This window comes from Leptonychotes weddellii, chromosome 3 (assembly GCF_054177405.1).
Source record: "Leptonychotes weddellii isolate Sample4059 chromosome 3, ASM5417740v2, whole genome shotgun sequence".
Taxonomy (NCBI): domain Eukaryota; kingdom Metazoa; phylum Chordata; class Mammalia; order Carnivora; family Phocidae; genus Leptonychotes; species Leptonychotes weddellii.
Genome location: NC_138371.1, coordinates 32,268,438 through 32,284,358, shown reverse-complemented (window position 1 = coordinate 32,284,358; position 15,921 = coordinate 32,268,438). Strand labels below are relative to the sequence as shown.

At 35.7% G+C, this 15,921-nt stretch overlaps 1 protein-coding gene across 2 annotated transcripts in view; it reads right to left on the bottom strand.

The window, feature by feature from the left end:
- TYW5 (tRNA-yW synthesizing protein 5) overlaps positions 1-15,921 on the bottom strand; it is a 20,821-nt gene that overhangs the window by 3,485 nt on the left and 1,415 nt on the right. Inside the window, exons 2-7 of one of the 2 annotated variants that reach the window (XM_006743284.3) lie at positions 11,400-11,554; positions 7,086-7,155; positions 4,188-4,232; positions 2,999-3,136; positions 1,169-1,256; positions 660-776 (exon numbers count right to left, since the gene is read on the bottom strand). In XM_006743284.3, coding sequence (XP_006743347.1) covers positions 660-776; positions 1,169-1,256; positions 2,999-3,136; positions 4,188-4,232; positions 7,086-7,155; positions 11,400-11,554 — 613 coding nt within the window. The remainder of the gene's footprint in view (positions 1-659; positions 777-1,168; positions 1,257-2,998; positions 3,137-4,187; positions 4,233-7,085; positions 7,156-11,399; positions 11,555-15,921) is intronic. The other variant, XM_031039141.2, reaches the window with a different exon arrangement.

Here is a 15,921-nt window from a genome sequence, read left to right as displayed (position 1 = left end):
AAGAGGGAGAGAGTCTTAAGCAGACTCTGCGCTGAGTGCAGAGCCTAACATGGGGCTCCATCTTACAACCCTGACATCAGGACCTGAGCCAGAGTCGGATGCTTAGCCCACGGTGCCACCCAGGTGTCCCAATATGCAAATATTTTAGAAAGGATTAAAAAGAACCAGGTATAATCTTTTCCCAGATACAAAGTATCTTGTTTGATGTCATTTAATAAAATAAGAGTGTAATGTTACATAGATTCCCTCTGAAAAGCAAGATCATTAATTTTATAAGAATTTGCTTAAGCATACTTTAAACACACATACACAGTTGTATAAAAATCAACTTGTATAGGACAGAATACATATAACAAACATACATTTGTACTAAAAAAATCATATAATGGATGAGTGACAGAGTACAGATTTCTTTTTTTTTTTTAAAGATTTTATTTATTTGAGAGAGAGAGAATGAGAGAGAGCAAGCACATGAGAGGGGGGAGGGTCAGAGGGAGAAGCAGACTCCCTGCCGAGCAGGGAGCCCGATGCGGGACTCGATCCAGGAACTCCAGGATCATGACCTGAGCCGAAGGCAGTCGCTTAACCAACTGAGCCACCCAGGCGCCCCAGAGTACAGATTTTATAAACAGGAAATGAATGAGGTCTAGAAATCTTACCAGGAATGAATAATACATCTCCAGCTTTAAGGGAACATTCATACCTTCTAGCCTTGGAAAACAGTGGATATTTAGCTAAGTCTGGGTTATCTATATCCAGTACTTCTGATTTAGTACCTGAAAAGTTCCAAAAAAGGATAATATAGATTAAGCAAAGTTAGCATTTCTTAAAAGGTAATCACAAATATAAACTTGAAAATTTTTCTTTTCTGTACAATTATTTATTATATCCACACTGTAAGAACAATTACTATTCTCCTGAAACCTAAGACAATTTTCAATGATCCACCCTTTATGACTATTGACATCCATGTAATATAATTAAGAAAATCTGAAAATTTCATTGTTCATATAGCCTATCATTACATATATACATGTGGAGAACACAAATACATCATAATTAGAAAGAGGCCCTAAGATGTTTTTCTATAAAAATAAAGAGGTTTCCTAAGAAGAGTAACTGAATAGACTAGACTTTTGAAATATAAACTTAAAAAAAAAAAAAGTACCTGATAAATATAAATACTGGGCATCTCGAGGACTGAATAGTACAACACGCTTTTTTCCTGTCACTTGTATTAAGAAGTTATCCATTACCTGAAGGCCAATAAGAACTTATGGATAAGCAATATCTAAAATTTAAATAAACAGAACCAATGGTATATTCCAAACAGTTAAATGTAAATCCTACCTTTAGTAAGACTGGACTCACATTTCTAAAACATTTATAGTAATATGCTAACAATGCAAACATTTGTATTGTAAATGAAACTGTGCCTTTATTAAAGATATTCCTGCAGCACTGCCTTTATTAAAGATATTCCTGAAGGACTGGCAAGCCATTAGGAAATCTGAGAACTATTTGCCCTTGCCCCACCAGTATGACAGGGAGGGTAGTTATACTTATTTGAGGCTCTCCTTGGTTAGTACTTCCTTATCTGTCAAGGAATGCTATATGGCCAACATTAGGCAACAGATTGAAAGCACTTAGAAAAATTAAGTGCTGGGAAAACACAAGGTACTGCTGTAATCAACCATCACTAAACTCTTTTAATATATACGGCCAACCATAATTTAGTTACAGACATCTTGATTTCCAAATTCTTTCTTTCCAAATTTTCTTAATGTACTTATTAATGGAGTAATCTTGACTACTTCCGCATACACAAGGGTACACTTTGCGGAAAATGTTAAAAGGCAGAGCTACGTAATTCTCAGCCAAGGAATTAAAATATATACTAAGCAAGATATATTCATAATTATTTACATATCGCTTCTACCTAAGCATTTTTCCTTTCATTACTAACCCTTTTCTTATGTAAACCTTAACTATATAACAGGCATTCCTTTGACTTATTTTTAATGTAAGAAAAGCTGTTTGGAATTCTATTCTAAATCTAGATAGTGATACTAGTTAAAATTTAAAATAGTCACATAATACAATTAAAAATATATTTAAGTCACCACATCATTTTTTCACCATATCATTTATGTAAAACTTTTAAAAAATATACTAAGAATTTATGTCTATCTCATTTAATTAGAGTTACGATGTTAAAATCCTCCCAAGCGGCCCTCAGCTGAATTATAACACACTTATAAAACTTAATATAGCTTGATTTAGAGCTTTTTAAAAAATTATCTTTAGAAACCTATTAGGTATTGCTTTAGCGTCCTAAATTTCTCCACCCAACACCAAACCATATACAATACTCTTAATGTGTTTAAAGATTTATATGCATATATTTAAGCAAGTAAAATTGTAATACCATAGAGTAAATGATCAGGGACAATATTCTATACATCTTGGTGCTCAAAGATACAGTGGACATTTCACATTCTCAAGGGATGTATAATCTAAGACCTTCAGAAATCCCCAAATTCTTACAACTGGAAATGGCTCTCCACAAACTTCTGCCTTTCTCTTGAATAACAGTTCCATCTAGTCATGTGTATCATTTCCACATCCTCATTGTCACAACCTTAATTGCTTTTTCCACTTGTACAACTTTCCCCCTCATCTGGTGGCCGTTTTTCACATATTAAAAACCACTTCAAAAAACTCAACATACACACACACACACACACACACAATATAACGAATCAAGAACACCACAGAGAAAGGCAAATGTGAGAAACTAACTAGGCTATAGCATTAGTTAAATAATTTATTCCCGTATCACCAACTTGCAGAGCACTCTGTTTTCAAATCTCATGTTTCAGCAAATTATGTCTCCAAGATCTTTAGGGTAGTCTACAGAAAGTTGAAACTGTAAATGTTATGTCTATAAATGCTAAATATCTACTGTAGCTTCAGATTTCTCATTTATGTAGCATACATCATAGTGGGTCCAAAGTTGTAATCCTGGTGAGCTAATTCGAAAAACACTGGAAAAGAACTGCTCCTCTTTGAAAAATTTTGGAAACTTAATATCTCCTTCCAGTAAAGGAAACTGCTTTCTGATATCTGCAACATCCTGCATTGAGAGAAACATGGTAAGAATTTTAATAATGCAATATTTGTATAATGCTTGTTTTACCTCAGGCTGCCATCAGAGCCCATGATATTAAGGAGGAATGGGGTAAAACTGTTCATTGCTTTAAAATACTACTAAGTGATGACAGTCAACACATGAGCTTTCAAATGAAGGAATAACAGACTATGTAACAGACTGCAGATTCAACAATATCAGTACAGTTAAGCTTAATATGCTTCATTAATAGGTTCTTCCTATTTAGACAACAATCATACAATTGCCATCTACTCCAATAGTAAGTATTTAAAATTTAGGAGTCAACAATTTGAACATTATCAACTATGTAAAACCTATGGCTTTTACTGAAGGAAGAGACTAAAAGAAGTCAAAGAACTAAATGGGGACAGAAAAGGAAAAAACAGAATCTTTATCATTTTAGGGACCATTCCTTAACAATGCAGCCATACTAATTTGACTCTGAATACATGTCAAAGCTTGTATTACTGAATTATTCAGTATTTTAATAATTATTTTAGATTATATTTTATGAGCTGAATGGCCATCTGTAAAATATAGTAGAAAGGATTTTTTAATTGTGTAGAGATTAGAGTGACTTTAAACACTAAGATACTATGGTCCTACTTAAAAACTAATCAACTTTTAATAATTTTACTTCATTTTTTCTTTTAAAGATTCATTTATTTATTGTAGAGAGAGAGAGCATGTGCATGCAAGCAGGGGAGGGGCAGAGGGAGAGAGAGAAAATCCTCAAGCAGACTCCCTGCTTGAGTGCAGAGCCTGACCCGGGGCTTGATCCCAGGACCCTGATATCATAACCTGAGCCGAAATCAAGAGTGGCCACTTAGCCGACTGAGCCACCGAGGCACCCCTAATAATTTTTCTTATTCAAGGGCAGAAATCATTGAGAAAAGAATGGGAAAAAGATGAAACAGGTCATATGTCAGGCAATAAGTATAAAAACTACAGTGCCAATTTAAAATATATACATCCATTAGGTTTTAAGCCTTTGTTTTACATTCAGAATTCTTACCTTTCTAGGGTCTTCCCCAAGTGACCGTAAGTAGTACTTCTCATCCTTAAACACCCCAAAGAAAAGTAACATAAATATTCATGTAAAAATAATAGAAAATAAAGATGGAAGGAAATGAGTTGTAAAATCTAACCCAGTTGTTTTTCAAACAGTTCCGTTTTCTTACCCTTTCTACTAATGCTCTCTGGTGGCCATATGAAGAAATGTCTTTATTAGGCTGCTTGTAATAATGACTGGATCCACAAAATATTATATAAATATGAAAGGCAACACATATCTACTCTATCTAAAACACAATGCTTAATTCAGACTTTAAGTTATTTAGACTCTTAACAATAAGACTTAAAAGAATTCTCATTTGTGTAACACACATGATCTCAAGGTATTGTTGAGGCCAATAACAAACTTAATATAATGCAAATGTAGAATAGGAGATAAATATGATAATTAAAATTTCAGTAATACATTTTTTAAAAATCTGGAACACTGCATTTTATCAAGTTAAGCCTACCACTGGTCATATAAATTCTCAAGCCAAATCCTTTAAAATCAGCTCATGTAGGAGTTAGAAATATGTCATTTCAAAAAAAAAAATGTCATTTTAGAGTAGTAAATTCATGTTGATACTTAAAAAAAACTGCCAATTACCCTTCACCGAGTAGCTATAAGAGAGAACTGTTTGAATTATAAAACACTACTGTTGCCTGCATTTCCTCTAAGAATTAGAGAACTGAGATACTGGGTCAAGCACAAGGGCAAGCCAACTCAGGAATTCTGCCTCTTTTATACCTACACTGACCATTGTAACACAAAATTCAAAAATCCATGTTATTTACCTTAACAACGTATTATAAATCTATGACCAAAAATTTAACTCTACTCTCAGATCCAGTGTTTTTATATTTTTAAGTAATACCAGATAATTTCTATAAATTTATTATTGGCTAAATAGGTTTCAAAGTATGCTCTTCAAAATTCTAAGAGTTTTCTACCAGTTCTAATGTTTCAGGATTGGAAAAAAAATTCATGGGCAGACACAGAGGTGCACCGCTCAGAACCCCTTTAAGAAAGAATTCATTGCTAGTTGCATAGAGTGTGATTAACTTATGGCTGCCAGCCATTAATTCTTTCAGGTCTACCTCAGCCTTTCAAGGTCATGCTCTTCTTGGGGTAGCCCCAACCAATGACTGAGCAAGACAGTAAAAGGCTTAGGCATTGCCAACACACACAGCACTCCTCTAACAGGCAGTCTTTGCTCAGGAGTTCCACAGTGAGCTGGCAGAGAGTCTGTCAGATCTAGGTCACTGTCTGATGGCTTCCCCCTACCCAATCCTTCTCTTTCCTTTCAGGGGTATTACTCCCCAGTAAACCTATTTGCACTCCTAATTGCATCTTAGCACCTGCTTCCTGAAAGACTGAAATACTTTCCATAATTTTAAGATGTAAATATACATGTATAGTCAGTTGCCCTTTGAAACTTTCCTGTCCAAGGGTAATGAGCAGCACAGATGTAAATAGCCATGAAATGTCAAGTGAAGTAAAAGAAACAGACAAGATAAAGGATTTACGTCTAAAGATTATGGAAAGTATATAAATAAGATGAATATACACTGTTAGTTCAGGTATAGTTAATGGAATCAGTTTTAGTAGACAATCTTATCATACCACAGAATCACAGACCTGCAGAGTTTGGAGGGATCCTGGTGGTAATCTGATGTGACCACTACCTGTTGAAACAACTGTGAGCAGGCAGCACTTGTCACTACCAAACTGGCCACCAGCCTGGCTGGCTCAAATGCAGACAACAGCTTTATTCAAAGCTTAAAAAGCAGTTTATTTTTAAAATGTGCTTTTGAGATAACCGTGAATTTTTAAAAAATGTATTTATATATAAGCCTCAATGCTTTATCTCAAGATATTTAAATTGAATTAAAACTGAATTATAAAAGGGTGCCTGGGTGGCTCAGTTGGTTAAGCAACTGCCTTCAGCTCAGGTCATGATCCTGGAGTCCTGGGATCGAGTCCCACATCAGGCTCCCTGCTCAGCAGGGGGTCTGCTTCTCCCTCTGACCCTCTTCCCTCTCTTGCTATCTGTCTCTCATTCTCTCTCTCTCAAATAAATAAATAAAATCTTAAAAAAAAACAAAAACAAAAACTGAATTATAATGTAAATAAGTAGAATTCTTCTGCATTTAATCCTGAACAAATGTTATAGCAAATACAACAGAAATCACATTGATAATAACAATAATAAAATATAGAAATAGTCTAACAGTCAATAAGATATGAAAATAAAGTTCTCCTTCAGCATTTGAACTGAATATCAGACCAAAGCATTTTCTTTTCTTTTCTTTTCTTTTTTTTTTTTTTGAGAGAGAGCAAGCACAAGCAGGGGGAGCAGCAGAGGGAGAGGGAGAAGCAGGCTCCCCACCGAGCAGGGAGCCAGATGCGGGGCTCGATCCCAGGACCCTGGGATCATGACCTGAGTTGAAGGCAGCCGTTTAACCAACTGAGCCACCCAGGCGCCCCAGACCAAAGCATTTTCAAAGAAAGTTATCATTTATCGCTAACATTTAGTAAGTAGTTTCCACACGACAGGCATTGTGCTAAGTACTCTACAAATTTTATTTAGTTAACTGTCACAAAAACCTTATCAAACAGGTACTGTTATTGTTCCTATTTTATAGATGAGTAGACTGAGGTACAGAAAAATAATTTGGCCAAGGTTTGAGATCTAATAAATAGCAAAACTAGATCTACTGGCACACACAACCAAACCTTAAAAACAGCTATCAGAGAAGACTACAGCTCTTGTATATCTAATATTCTTGTATAAGAAAATCCACCTAGTATATACATATTAATGCTTTCTAAAGAAAATATGTTCAAAGCAGTTACCTCTGAAATAAAGAATTCTTCATGCTTTTCTTCAGCTGCCCTCTGAACCAACTTATCAAAAGGTAAAGTTCTGAAATAAAGACAAAGAAGCCTTGGACTCAATAAGTCAACTAGTAATACCCTTATCACTATATATAGGCTTGTTGGAGTTGTATATGCTCTTCTGTTTTACAATAGCCATAATTTTATTATAATCTATTATGTGGAATTTTAAATTTTCAAAATTCATTTAGCAGTATGCTTATTTGACCTAGATTGTCTAAAATTATAATTTCAAAAATTAAAGACTTCTAAATCTATGGGACAGATGAATCCTTCTTATGTCAATACCCTCCTATTCCAAGTTACTGTTAGAAAAATGTTTCTATGGTATCTGGTTACCTCTGGATATACACAAACTTTCAAATGTGCTACTTCAAGTGTCATGGCAAAACAAGTCTTGTGACTGAGAAATGGGACAAACTACTAAGTGCTACTTTGGAAGAGATAGTAGGTAAATGATCCAGTAAGATCAAGTCCTTCACTCTCTCACTGATCTTCCTGCCTTCTGGAACTACCACAGAAAACAGAAGCCCACAACACTGCTCTCAATCTCCTTCACCATTCTGTCATTTTAAGGCTTCTGAGGAATACCTCAAGGAGAATTCAGGGAAGTGACCAAGTTTTATTCTTCTTCAACATTTCTGTTCAAAAGGCTATCTCCTTCCCTTGTGGTAAACAGGGCTGAACATCACAAAAGCAGTTCGTTTCCTTTTATCTCACTATTGAGCCTGGAGGGCTACCATTTCTCTGGGTCCCATCCTGTCCCTTCACCAGTCTAGAAGCAAAAGTACTGATCCCTACATGAAGATGATAACAGTAACATCAAGACAATGAAGTCCTCAAAAGCATCTGGGTCAAAAGCCTCTCCACCCAACCCCCATTGCACTCCAGCCTCCAAACCTCTGATTAAGAGTAGTAGTCTTTTCTCTCCTTTTTTTCTTTTAGTCTTTTCACTCTTACCACCAAATATCTTTCCACTTTAAATCTGTACTGAGGAAATGGGGAGAAAGGGTTAGCAAAAACCCTTTCTCCTTCTCTATAAGATGACCTTGGGCTTACCTTTTCCTAGCAGTGCTTTTGTAGAAACCTACTGGGTAAAGATAAATGTGGAAGGTCACCTGTGATATCAGTTAACATTGTTTATTGTAAAAAATGACCCCTAATTGATGAACTATGTCTGGACTGAGAGGCTGATGAGTGGATTATAAATATTTGTTAAGAAGCAAAAGATATGGCTTCCCTGTGTGTGGTATAACTCTTGTAATTGAGTTTGTCCCTTGGAGGAACCTAGATGCTAAATTCATGGGCCATTTCATGTCACTGGTTTCTGTGGACTATGTGGTTTCATTTAGCTAAGGTGTTTCTATACCCATCTTTATAGTCTTTCTTGTTCCCTTGAAATTAAGCTTTCACTTGGTGAACCAAAAAATGGCTCCTGGATTGGTACAAGGACTCCCACTGATACTATACTGCTAGAATGTAGTTTCCTGCCTTGTATTCTTTTGTAAAGCTAAGTGAATCTGATGCCAGATTATGGACTAATAGGTCCTGTGGGCGCGAATGTCAATCTGAACTTGAGGACATTGCTGATGATTATGTATAAGAGTGAGCACTGCAAGAGAGAAGAAAGGAGTCTGCCATCTGCTCAGACCAATTTGCTACTACAGTTTCTAGCTAATTATATCAACAAATTTACTTGGCATCCTCCTATGCAATGTTTTCCATCTCTGACCTCACCACAGACCCTTCATTCCTACCAAAGCAACTTTGAAGAGTTTGGGGAAAATATGGAAGCCTCTCAGGTACAGAGCTACCCCTGTAATTGGTGCAGTTGCCTAGGCTTATCTTTTTACTAGGGAAAACTCAGAAGTGTTTCAAGACCTTTATAAGAACAGGGCAAATAGAGTAACTCAATCCAGAGAAGCAGAACTTGGGTGCTCTCAGCAATCTTTTTCCTTAGGTAGTGGTGCCTGTCAGAGCTTCTGAGAGAGGGGGGAACAAGGTGTGAATTAGGAAGTTCCTTAGACTCAAGGTTTTCATCTATCCCATGCATGTTTCAAAAAGAAGGACATCTGCTATTTAAGTTCCATCAGTCTGGACTGGTAACAGACCAGTAAGGGAGGTAGTATCAAAGAGGGGTTAGGATCATGGGTTCTGTGGAGTCAGGCAAATTTGGATATAAATTTGGTTCCATTATTTCAAGCTATATGATCTTGGGTAAGTTACTTAATGTATTTAAGCCTCCATTTTCTCAATTGTATAATTATTGAAAACAAAACAAAAAAAACTACCTCACAGGCTTTCTAAATTAAATCTAGGATGCATGGCACAGTACTTGATATATAGTAAGTGCTCAGTAAAGGACAAATGGTGGGGTTAACGACAATGATAATGTACCCTTCAGCAGCATGAAAGTGGTTACCAACATTAAGAAAAAGAAAAAATAATCTTCAGTGTCCTGTTTCCCATTTGCAAAAGCTGCTTTGCAAAATCAAGATCAGGATTAATAAAAGTATAATAAATAGTAAGAGCAGGATGATGAAAGGAATTAGATGATGTGATAGACAGAAGCAGTTAAATAGAGCTATATTAAAAGTCAGACTGATTTACTTCTTTAAATCTATGACCAGAAGAATACCAACACTATTCTTCCACCACACAGTACTCCTCTCACTCACAGTACCCTGAGTCTGGAAGAACACTGATAGCCACCAAGAAGAAAGAAGTAAAGGCTAAGACCTGGAAATGTATTGCTCTTCAAATATTTAATAAGCAGAAATGCAACCTTAAACTAAAGTGATGACAATGATTTATGCGTGTAGGATTTCTTCCTTTCTAGACTCTTTCTGACCTAGATGCCTCCCTTCTTTCCTACTCCCTGATAACTGCCAAAAATGACTACGTCTATTTTTTTCTTGCACTAAGAAAATAATCTTGCAACTCTTTAGTAGCTCTTGTGAAAGGCCTGGAGAAAGCTGGGATAGGAACTATTACATAATGTATGTGATTCAAAAACAAGTTTTGAGAAGTTTATGGAACACGACAAAACAGCAAAGCAATTCAAGATGAAGTTTCAATACCCATTTGTTATGGCTTTGGACTCTCTGGAAAATAAACATCATTAACTGCCGGCTTAAAAACGTTCATCATTCCAGCACTTTCATCCACCTTTTTGATTTAATAAAAAATGAAAAGTTCTTACACTTAGAAAAACTTGTGGCAATTAAACTCAATTCATGGCCTATTAAAAACCAAAACTATAATGGTGAATATTCAAAGGATCAAAAACTGAGAAATGCTTTGGCAAGCTGCTATATGAGCTTGGAAAACTCTAATGAGAAAGGAATGGCTCTGGACATTAGAAGCTCTGTTTAACTCGTCTCTAAACTCTGGAAGGAACAGTGAGAACCATCTTTCTTTAAAAATCAGTCTTTTGTGAACTACATGGTTTTTTAATAGACTGAGTTTACTGGAAACTGCACGTGCAGAATATAAGTATTTGTTTTTTAACATTTTTAATGAAACATGGGAATAAATAACATATTACATCTATAAGATTACAACATTTAAAACTTTCAAGTTTGGACACTCAACAGCTTTTAACTATCTTACTTACTTTTAAGATATCCCAAAGCATAAAGTGACAACCACAAGGGAAATTAAAAGTATTTAAGGTTATTTTGTCAAAAGAGAAAATTTAGTATGATTTTTTTAAAACTATCCAAGTTGATGAAAAACTATAGCAAACATAGCAACTACCTGTCCTTTATTTCTGGAGAGAGCAGAAAAAGAAAACATGGCCTTACACTTCTGTCACAGTAATTACAAATTAGAAAATCTTCTAAAAATAAGAGCATTAAAAATCAAAATAGGTTATGAAGGAAAACTTCAGAATTCATTACTCTAGATAACAATTACTAATGAGGTAGGATCAATTAATTAATGAAGCACTGAATGAGTATAGCACACCCAACGTTAGAGGTACTCTAACTCCAGTTACAGAAATCCAGTTCCTTCCATAGCTCCAGAAGGTATCAGGCATATACCTTATTTGAAAAAAATGGTCTTTGCAAATGTTTTTATATAACTGTGTAAACTCAGAATTCTTGTCTTTTAAAAGCTATTCTTTAAAAATTAGCAAGCTATTCCATGACTGTATCAAAGTAGCCAAAAGATCAAATGCCATATGGTCTTTGTATAATAATACAAAAATATTTTCAAGGCTTAAAGTAAGTTATTTGTAGTCCCAGAGTAAACCTCAGAAGAAAATACCTATATACAAAGTTCTTACTAATGAAGTCCATCTGGGCAACTGCAGCAACATGAATCTTTACTTCTTTTCTCCCTCCAACTTGGCTCAGGTAATCCACTGTCCATTTGCTTGTGCATGCCCCCAAATCAATTCCTTCCAACACTAGGGGTTTTCTCTGTAAGTGGGGAAAAATATACAACAAAAAATTAGGGAAAATGAACAATATATCTGGAGTTATATTTGGCAATAGAAGGACACAAACAATTAAGGAATGATTCTTGATCCTAAGATGCTCAAACTCAAACCTTTGACAATTCATGCTATAAAGCAGGAAGAGCATCAATGTAATAGAACAAAATTTTAACATTAGGAAAATAAACCAAATGAAACAGGAGTACCATTACTAGCTGAGAACAAGAAATCTGAACATTATTTAAAGCATTTTCAGCGTGCCTGGGTAGCTCAGTTGGTTGAGCATCCGACTCGTGATTTCAGCTCAGGTCATGATCTCATGGATCATGGGATTGAGCCCCACATCTGGGCTCCAGCACTCAGCGGGAAGTCTGCTCAAGATTCTCTCTCCCGGGGCGCCTGGGTGGCTCAGTCGTTGAGTGTCTGCCTTCAGCTCGGGTCATGATCCCGGAGTCCTGGGATTGAGCCCTGCATCGGGCTCCCTGCTCGGCGGGAGGCCTGCTTCTCCTTCTCTCACTCCCCCTGCTTGTGTTCCTTCTCTCACTGTGTCTCTCTATCAAATAAATAAAATCTTTAAAAAAAAAAAAAAAGATTCTCTCTCTCCCTTTGCCCTCCCCACCCTCACACTTGCGCTCTCTCACAAATAAATAAATCTTTAAAAAAAGGCATTTTCACAAGTGTTATTTATGACAAAAATATAAATGATTAAAATTTGTATTTTATAGTCAAATATTGTTTGTAACTTTTTATTTTGATACTATTTAAAACTTGTGGAAAAGCTGCAAGAACAAAGAACTCCCATATACCCTTTACTCTGATTCACCAACTGTTAATTTAACATTTGCCTCATTTACTTTATCATTTGTTCTCACTCTATGTTGTGTATAGAGAGGAACATATTAAAAATAATTAAATTTTTTCTTAACTACTTCAAGGTATTGCTGACATCATACTCCTTTATCTCCAAAAACTGGAGTATATTTCCTGAGAACAAAGACATTTTCTTACATAGTCACAGAATAATTATCAAAATTACATTTAACACTGATACAATACTACGACTTCACAGTCCATATCCAAATTTTGCTAACTGTCCTAATAATATCCCTTATAGTTGCTTTTTGTTTTGTTTTGTTTTGTTTTCCCATTTCTGAGATGCCACATTGCATTTAGTTGCCATGTCTCTTAATCTGGAACAGTTCGTCAGCCTTTTTCTTCCATGATCTCGATGTTTTTGAAAAGTACAGGCCAGTTATTTTGTAGGAAGCCTTTCAATTTCAGTTTATCTGATGTTTCTTCATGATTAGATTCAGGTTATGCATTTTTAGAAGGAATGTACCAAAGAAGCAATGTTGTGTCCTTCTCAGTGCAACGCATCAGGTAGCACATGATATTTTGCCCTATTATTTGTGATGTTAATTTTGATCAACTGGTAATTCCTCCCTGAATTATGTATTGCTATGATGAACACAAAAATTATGATTTTTAAAAACTCCATCATCTTCTACATTAGTTGGCTTTCTGATGTCAAAATGAGCTAATTTATTTATTTATCTCCATTAACTTTATTCACTTGGTTATAATCTACTGATATAATTTTGATGTTCAAATTATCTTAGATTTGGCCAGTAGGATCCAAATCAAGCTGGCTCTTGTGACTTTTTACCTGAACACTTCCTTACTTCATAGCAAAGAAAACACAATCCAGAATCCTTTTATACTCTTTCCATCCCAGCCCTACAGTCATTTCTTCAAGCAGCTCTGGTTTCTTTTAAAGGGTATGTTACTTAAAACCATGATCTGGGTGTTAGGTGTGTTCATTGCTATTGGGGTATCATTACTTCTAGGCCTTCTTAGTGGACAGGGCTAGGAAATATGTGGAAGTCTGTGTATACTTATTCCCCCTTTTCCCAAATACGCATGTGTGCACATGCACACACACCCCCACCCCACATATGTATATACCATATCTATTTATCTCTCTCTCCAAGCATATGTATATACTATACACATACACACACACACACGCACTTAATGGATGTATCTATGAACAAACCATAATACCTCTAATACTGATACCTCAATTCTGATCTTATACCACAAGACTCATTTTAATTTTTGTTTATATATTCGTAACTCCTTTCTCCTAACAATGAGAAACCTCGTTCCTATTATCCTCAATGTTTAATCAATTGAATAAATTCAAAGTAAGTACTTTCACAATTGCTAAGTCACATCACTATAAAAAGCAAGTCTATTAACTAGAGTTCAGTATTTGTTTATAGTTTTTTTTGTCTTTAGACTGAGGATATACAATATGTACTGTGTTCAAAAGTGACTTGGGTTACTTATCTTCCTCCCCCTTACTTACTATTTTTTTATATTTTATATTTGAGTTTTGGGTTTTTTAATCATCCTCATCCTTGTTAATTTTATTATTACTATTACTTTAGAATGTAAAATATTAATGTGATCCCCAAAGTCAAAACTATACAAAAAGGTCACCCCAGCCACATTCTTTCACCTCATACTCACTCATCCCCTATAGATAACCAGTCTCATTTCTGGCTTATCATTCCTTTTTTCCAACCCCCCCCCCCCAAAGAGACCAAAAACATATATACTTCTTTATTTCCCCTTCTTTTTTTCACAAAAAGTTGGCACGTTATGTATTTTCTTTTGTAATTTGATTTTTTTTTTAATTTCAAAACATATCCTGGAAATCACTGCTATCAGTTCAGGTTATCTTCCTCATTCTTTTTTGTTGTTGTTTTTTAAAGATTTTATTTATTTATTTGACAGAGAGTGAGAGAGGGAACACAAGCAGGGGGAGTGGGAGAGGGAGAAGCAGGCTTCCCGCCGAGCAGGGAGCCTGATGTGGGGCTCGATCGCAGGACCCTGAGATCATGACCTGAGCCGAAGGCAGACCCTTCTCATTCTTTTTTACAGCTTTGCACACCACAGTGTAAATGAGCAATTTAATCAATCATTCTCCTATGCATAGTTTTTTTTTTTTTTAATGTGTTGAACTTCATGGACTCTACACACTTTTTTTTTTTTTTAAGATTTCATTTATTTATTTGAGAGAGAGAATGAGATAGAGAGAGAGAGCATGAGACGGGGGAGGGTCAGAGGGAGAAGCAGACTCCCTGCCGAGCAGGAAGCCTGATGCGGGACTCGATCCTGGGACTCCAGGATCATGACTTGAGCCGAAGGCAGTCGCTTAACCAACTGAGCCACCCAGGCGCCCATAGTTTTTTTTTTTTAGGTTATTTGCACTAATCCTCAAAGGAAACTCCTAAAAGTGGGACTGCTGGATCATAAAGTAAACATATATACAGTTTCATTAGATATACCAAATTCCCCCCCACAAGAGTTGTACCATTTGGCATAAAGTGTGAGAGTGCCAGTTCCTTCACAGCCTCACCAACAGTAGTATTTTTAAAAATCAGCCTTCTGATTTTTTTGCCAATGATAGATAAGAAATGGAATATCAGTTTGGCTTGAGGTTCTCTTATGAGTAAAGTTGAACACCATTTCATGTTTAGAGGTCATTTTATCTTTTTTTTTTTTTTTTTGGTCAACTGCTCACATTTTATCAGACTTTTGGCCTTTCACATCCCCACCCCTTTAATTTTTAAAAGTTCTTAAATACATGGGCTTCTATGGCCCTTTTATGAAACATGTTGCCAATATTTTTTTCCCAGCTTGTATTTTATGTATTCAAATTTTAATCTTTTACTACACCTGAATTTTCAGTCATAGTTAGAAAGCCCTTCCACAGACCTACATTATAGAGAAATTTACCTATGTTTTCTTCTAGTACTGTGTAGTTTCACTTTATATTTGCGTCTCTGATCCATTTAGAGATTACTCTTGTGTATGGTGTCAGATATAAATCTAATTTTATCATTTTTTAAATGACTATCCAATTGCCCCAGCACCATTTATTTAAAAGAAAATGTGGTGTGTGTATATATATATATATATACATACATATATACAATGGAATATTATGCAGCCATCAAAAAGAATGAAATCTTGCCATTTGCAACGACATGGATGGAACTGGAGGGTATTATGCTGAGCGAAATAAGTCAATCAGAGAAAGACATGTATCATATGACGTCACTGATATGAGGAATTCTTAATCTCAGGAAACAAACTGAGGGTTGCTGGAGTGGTCGGAGGTGGGAGGGATGGGTAGCTGGGTGATAGACATTGGGGAGGGTATGTGCTATGGTGAGCGCTGTGAATTGTGCAAGACTGTTGAATCACAGATCTGTACCTCTGAAACAAATAATGCAATATATGTTAAGAAAAAAAAAAAGAAGAAGAAGATAGCAGGAG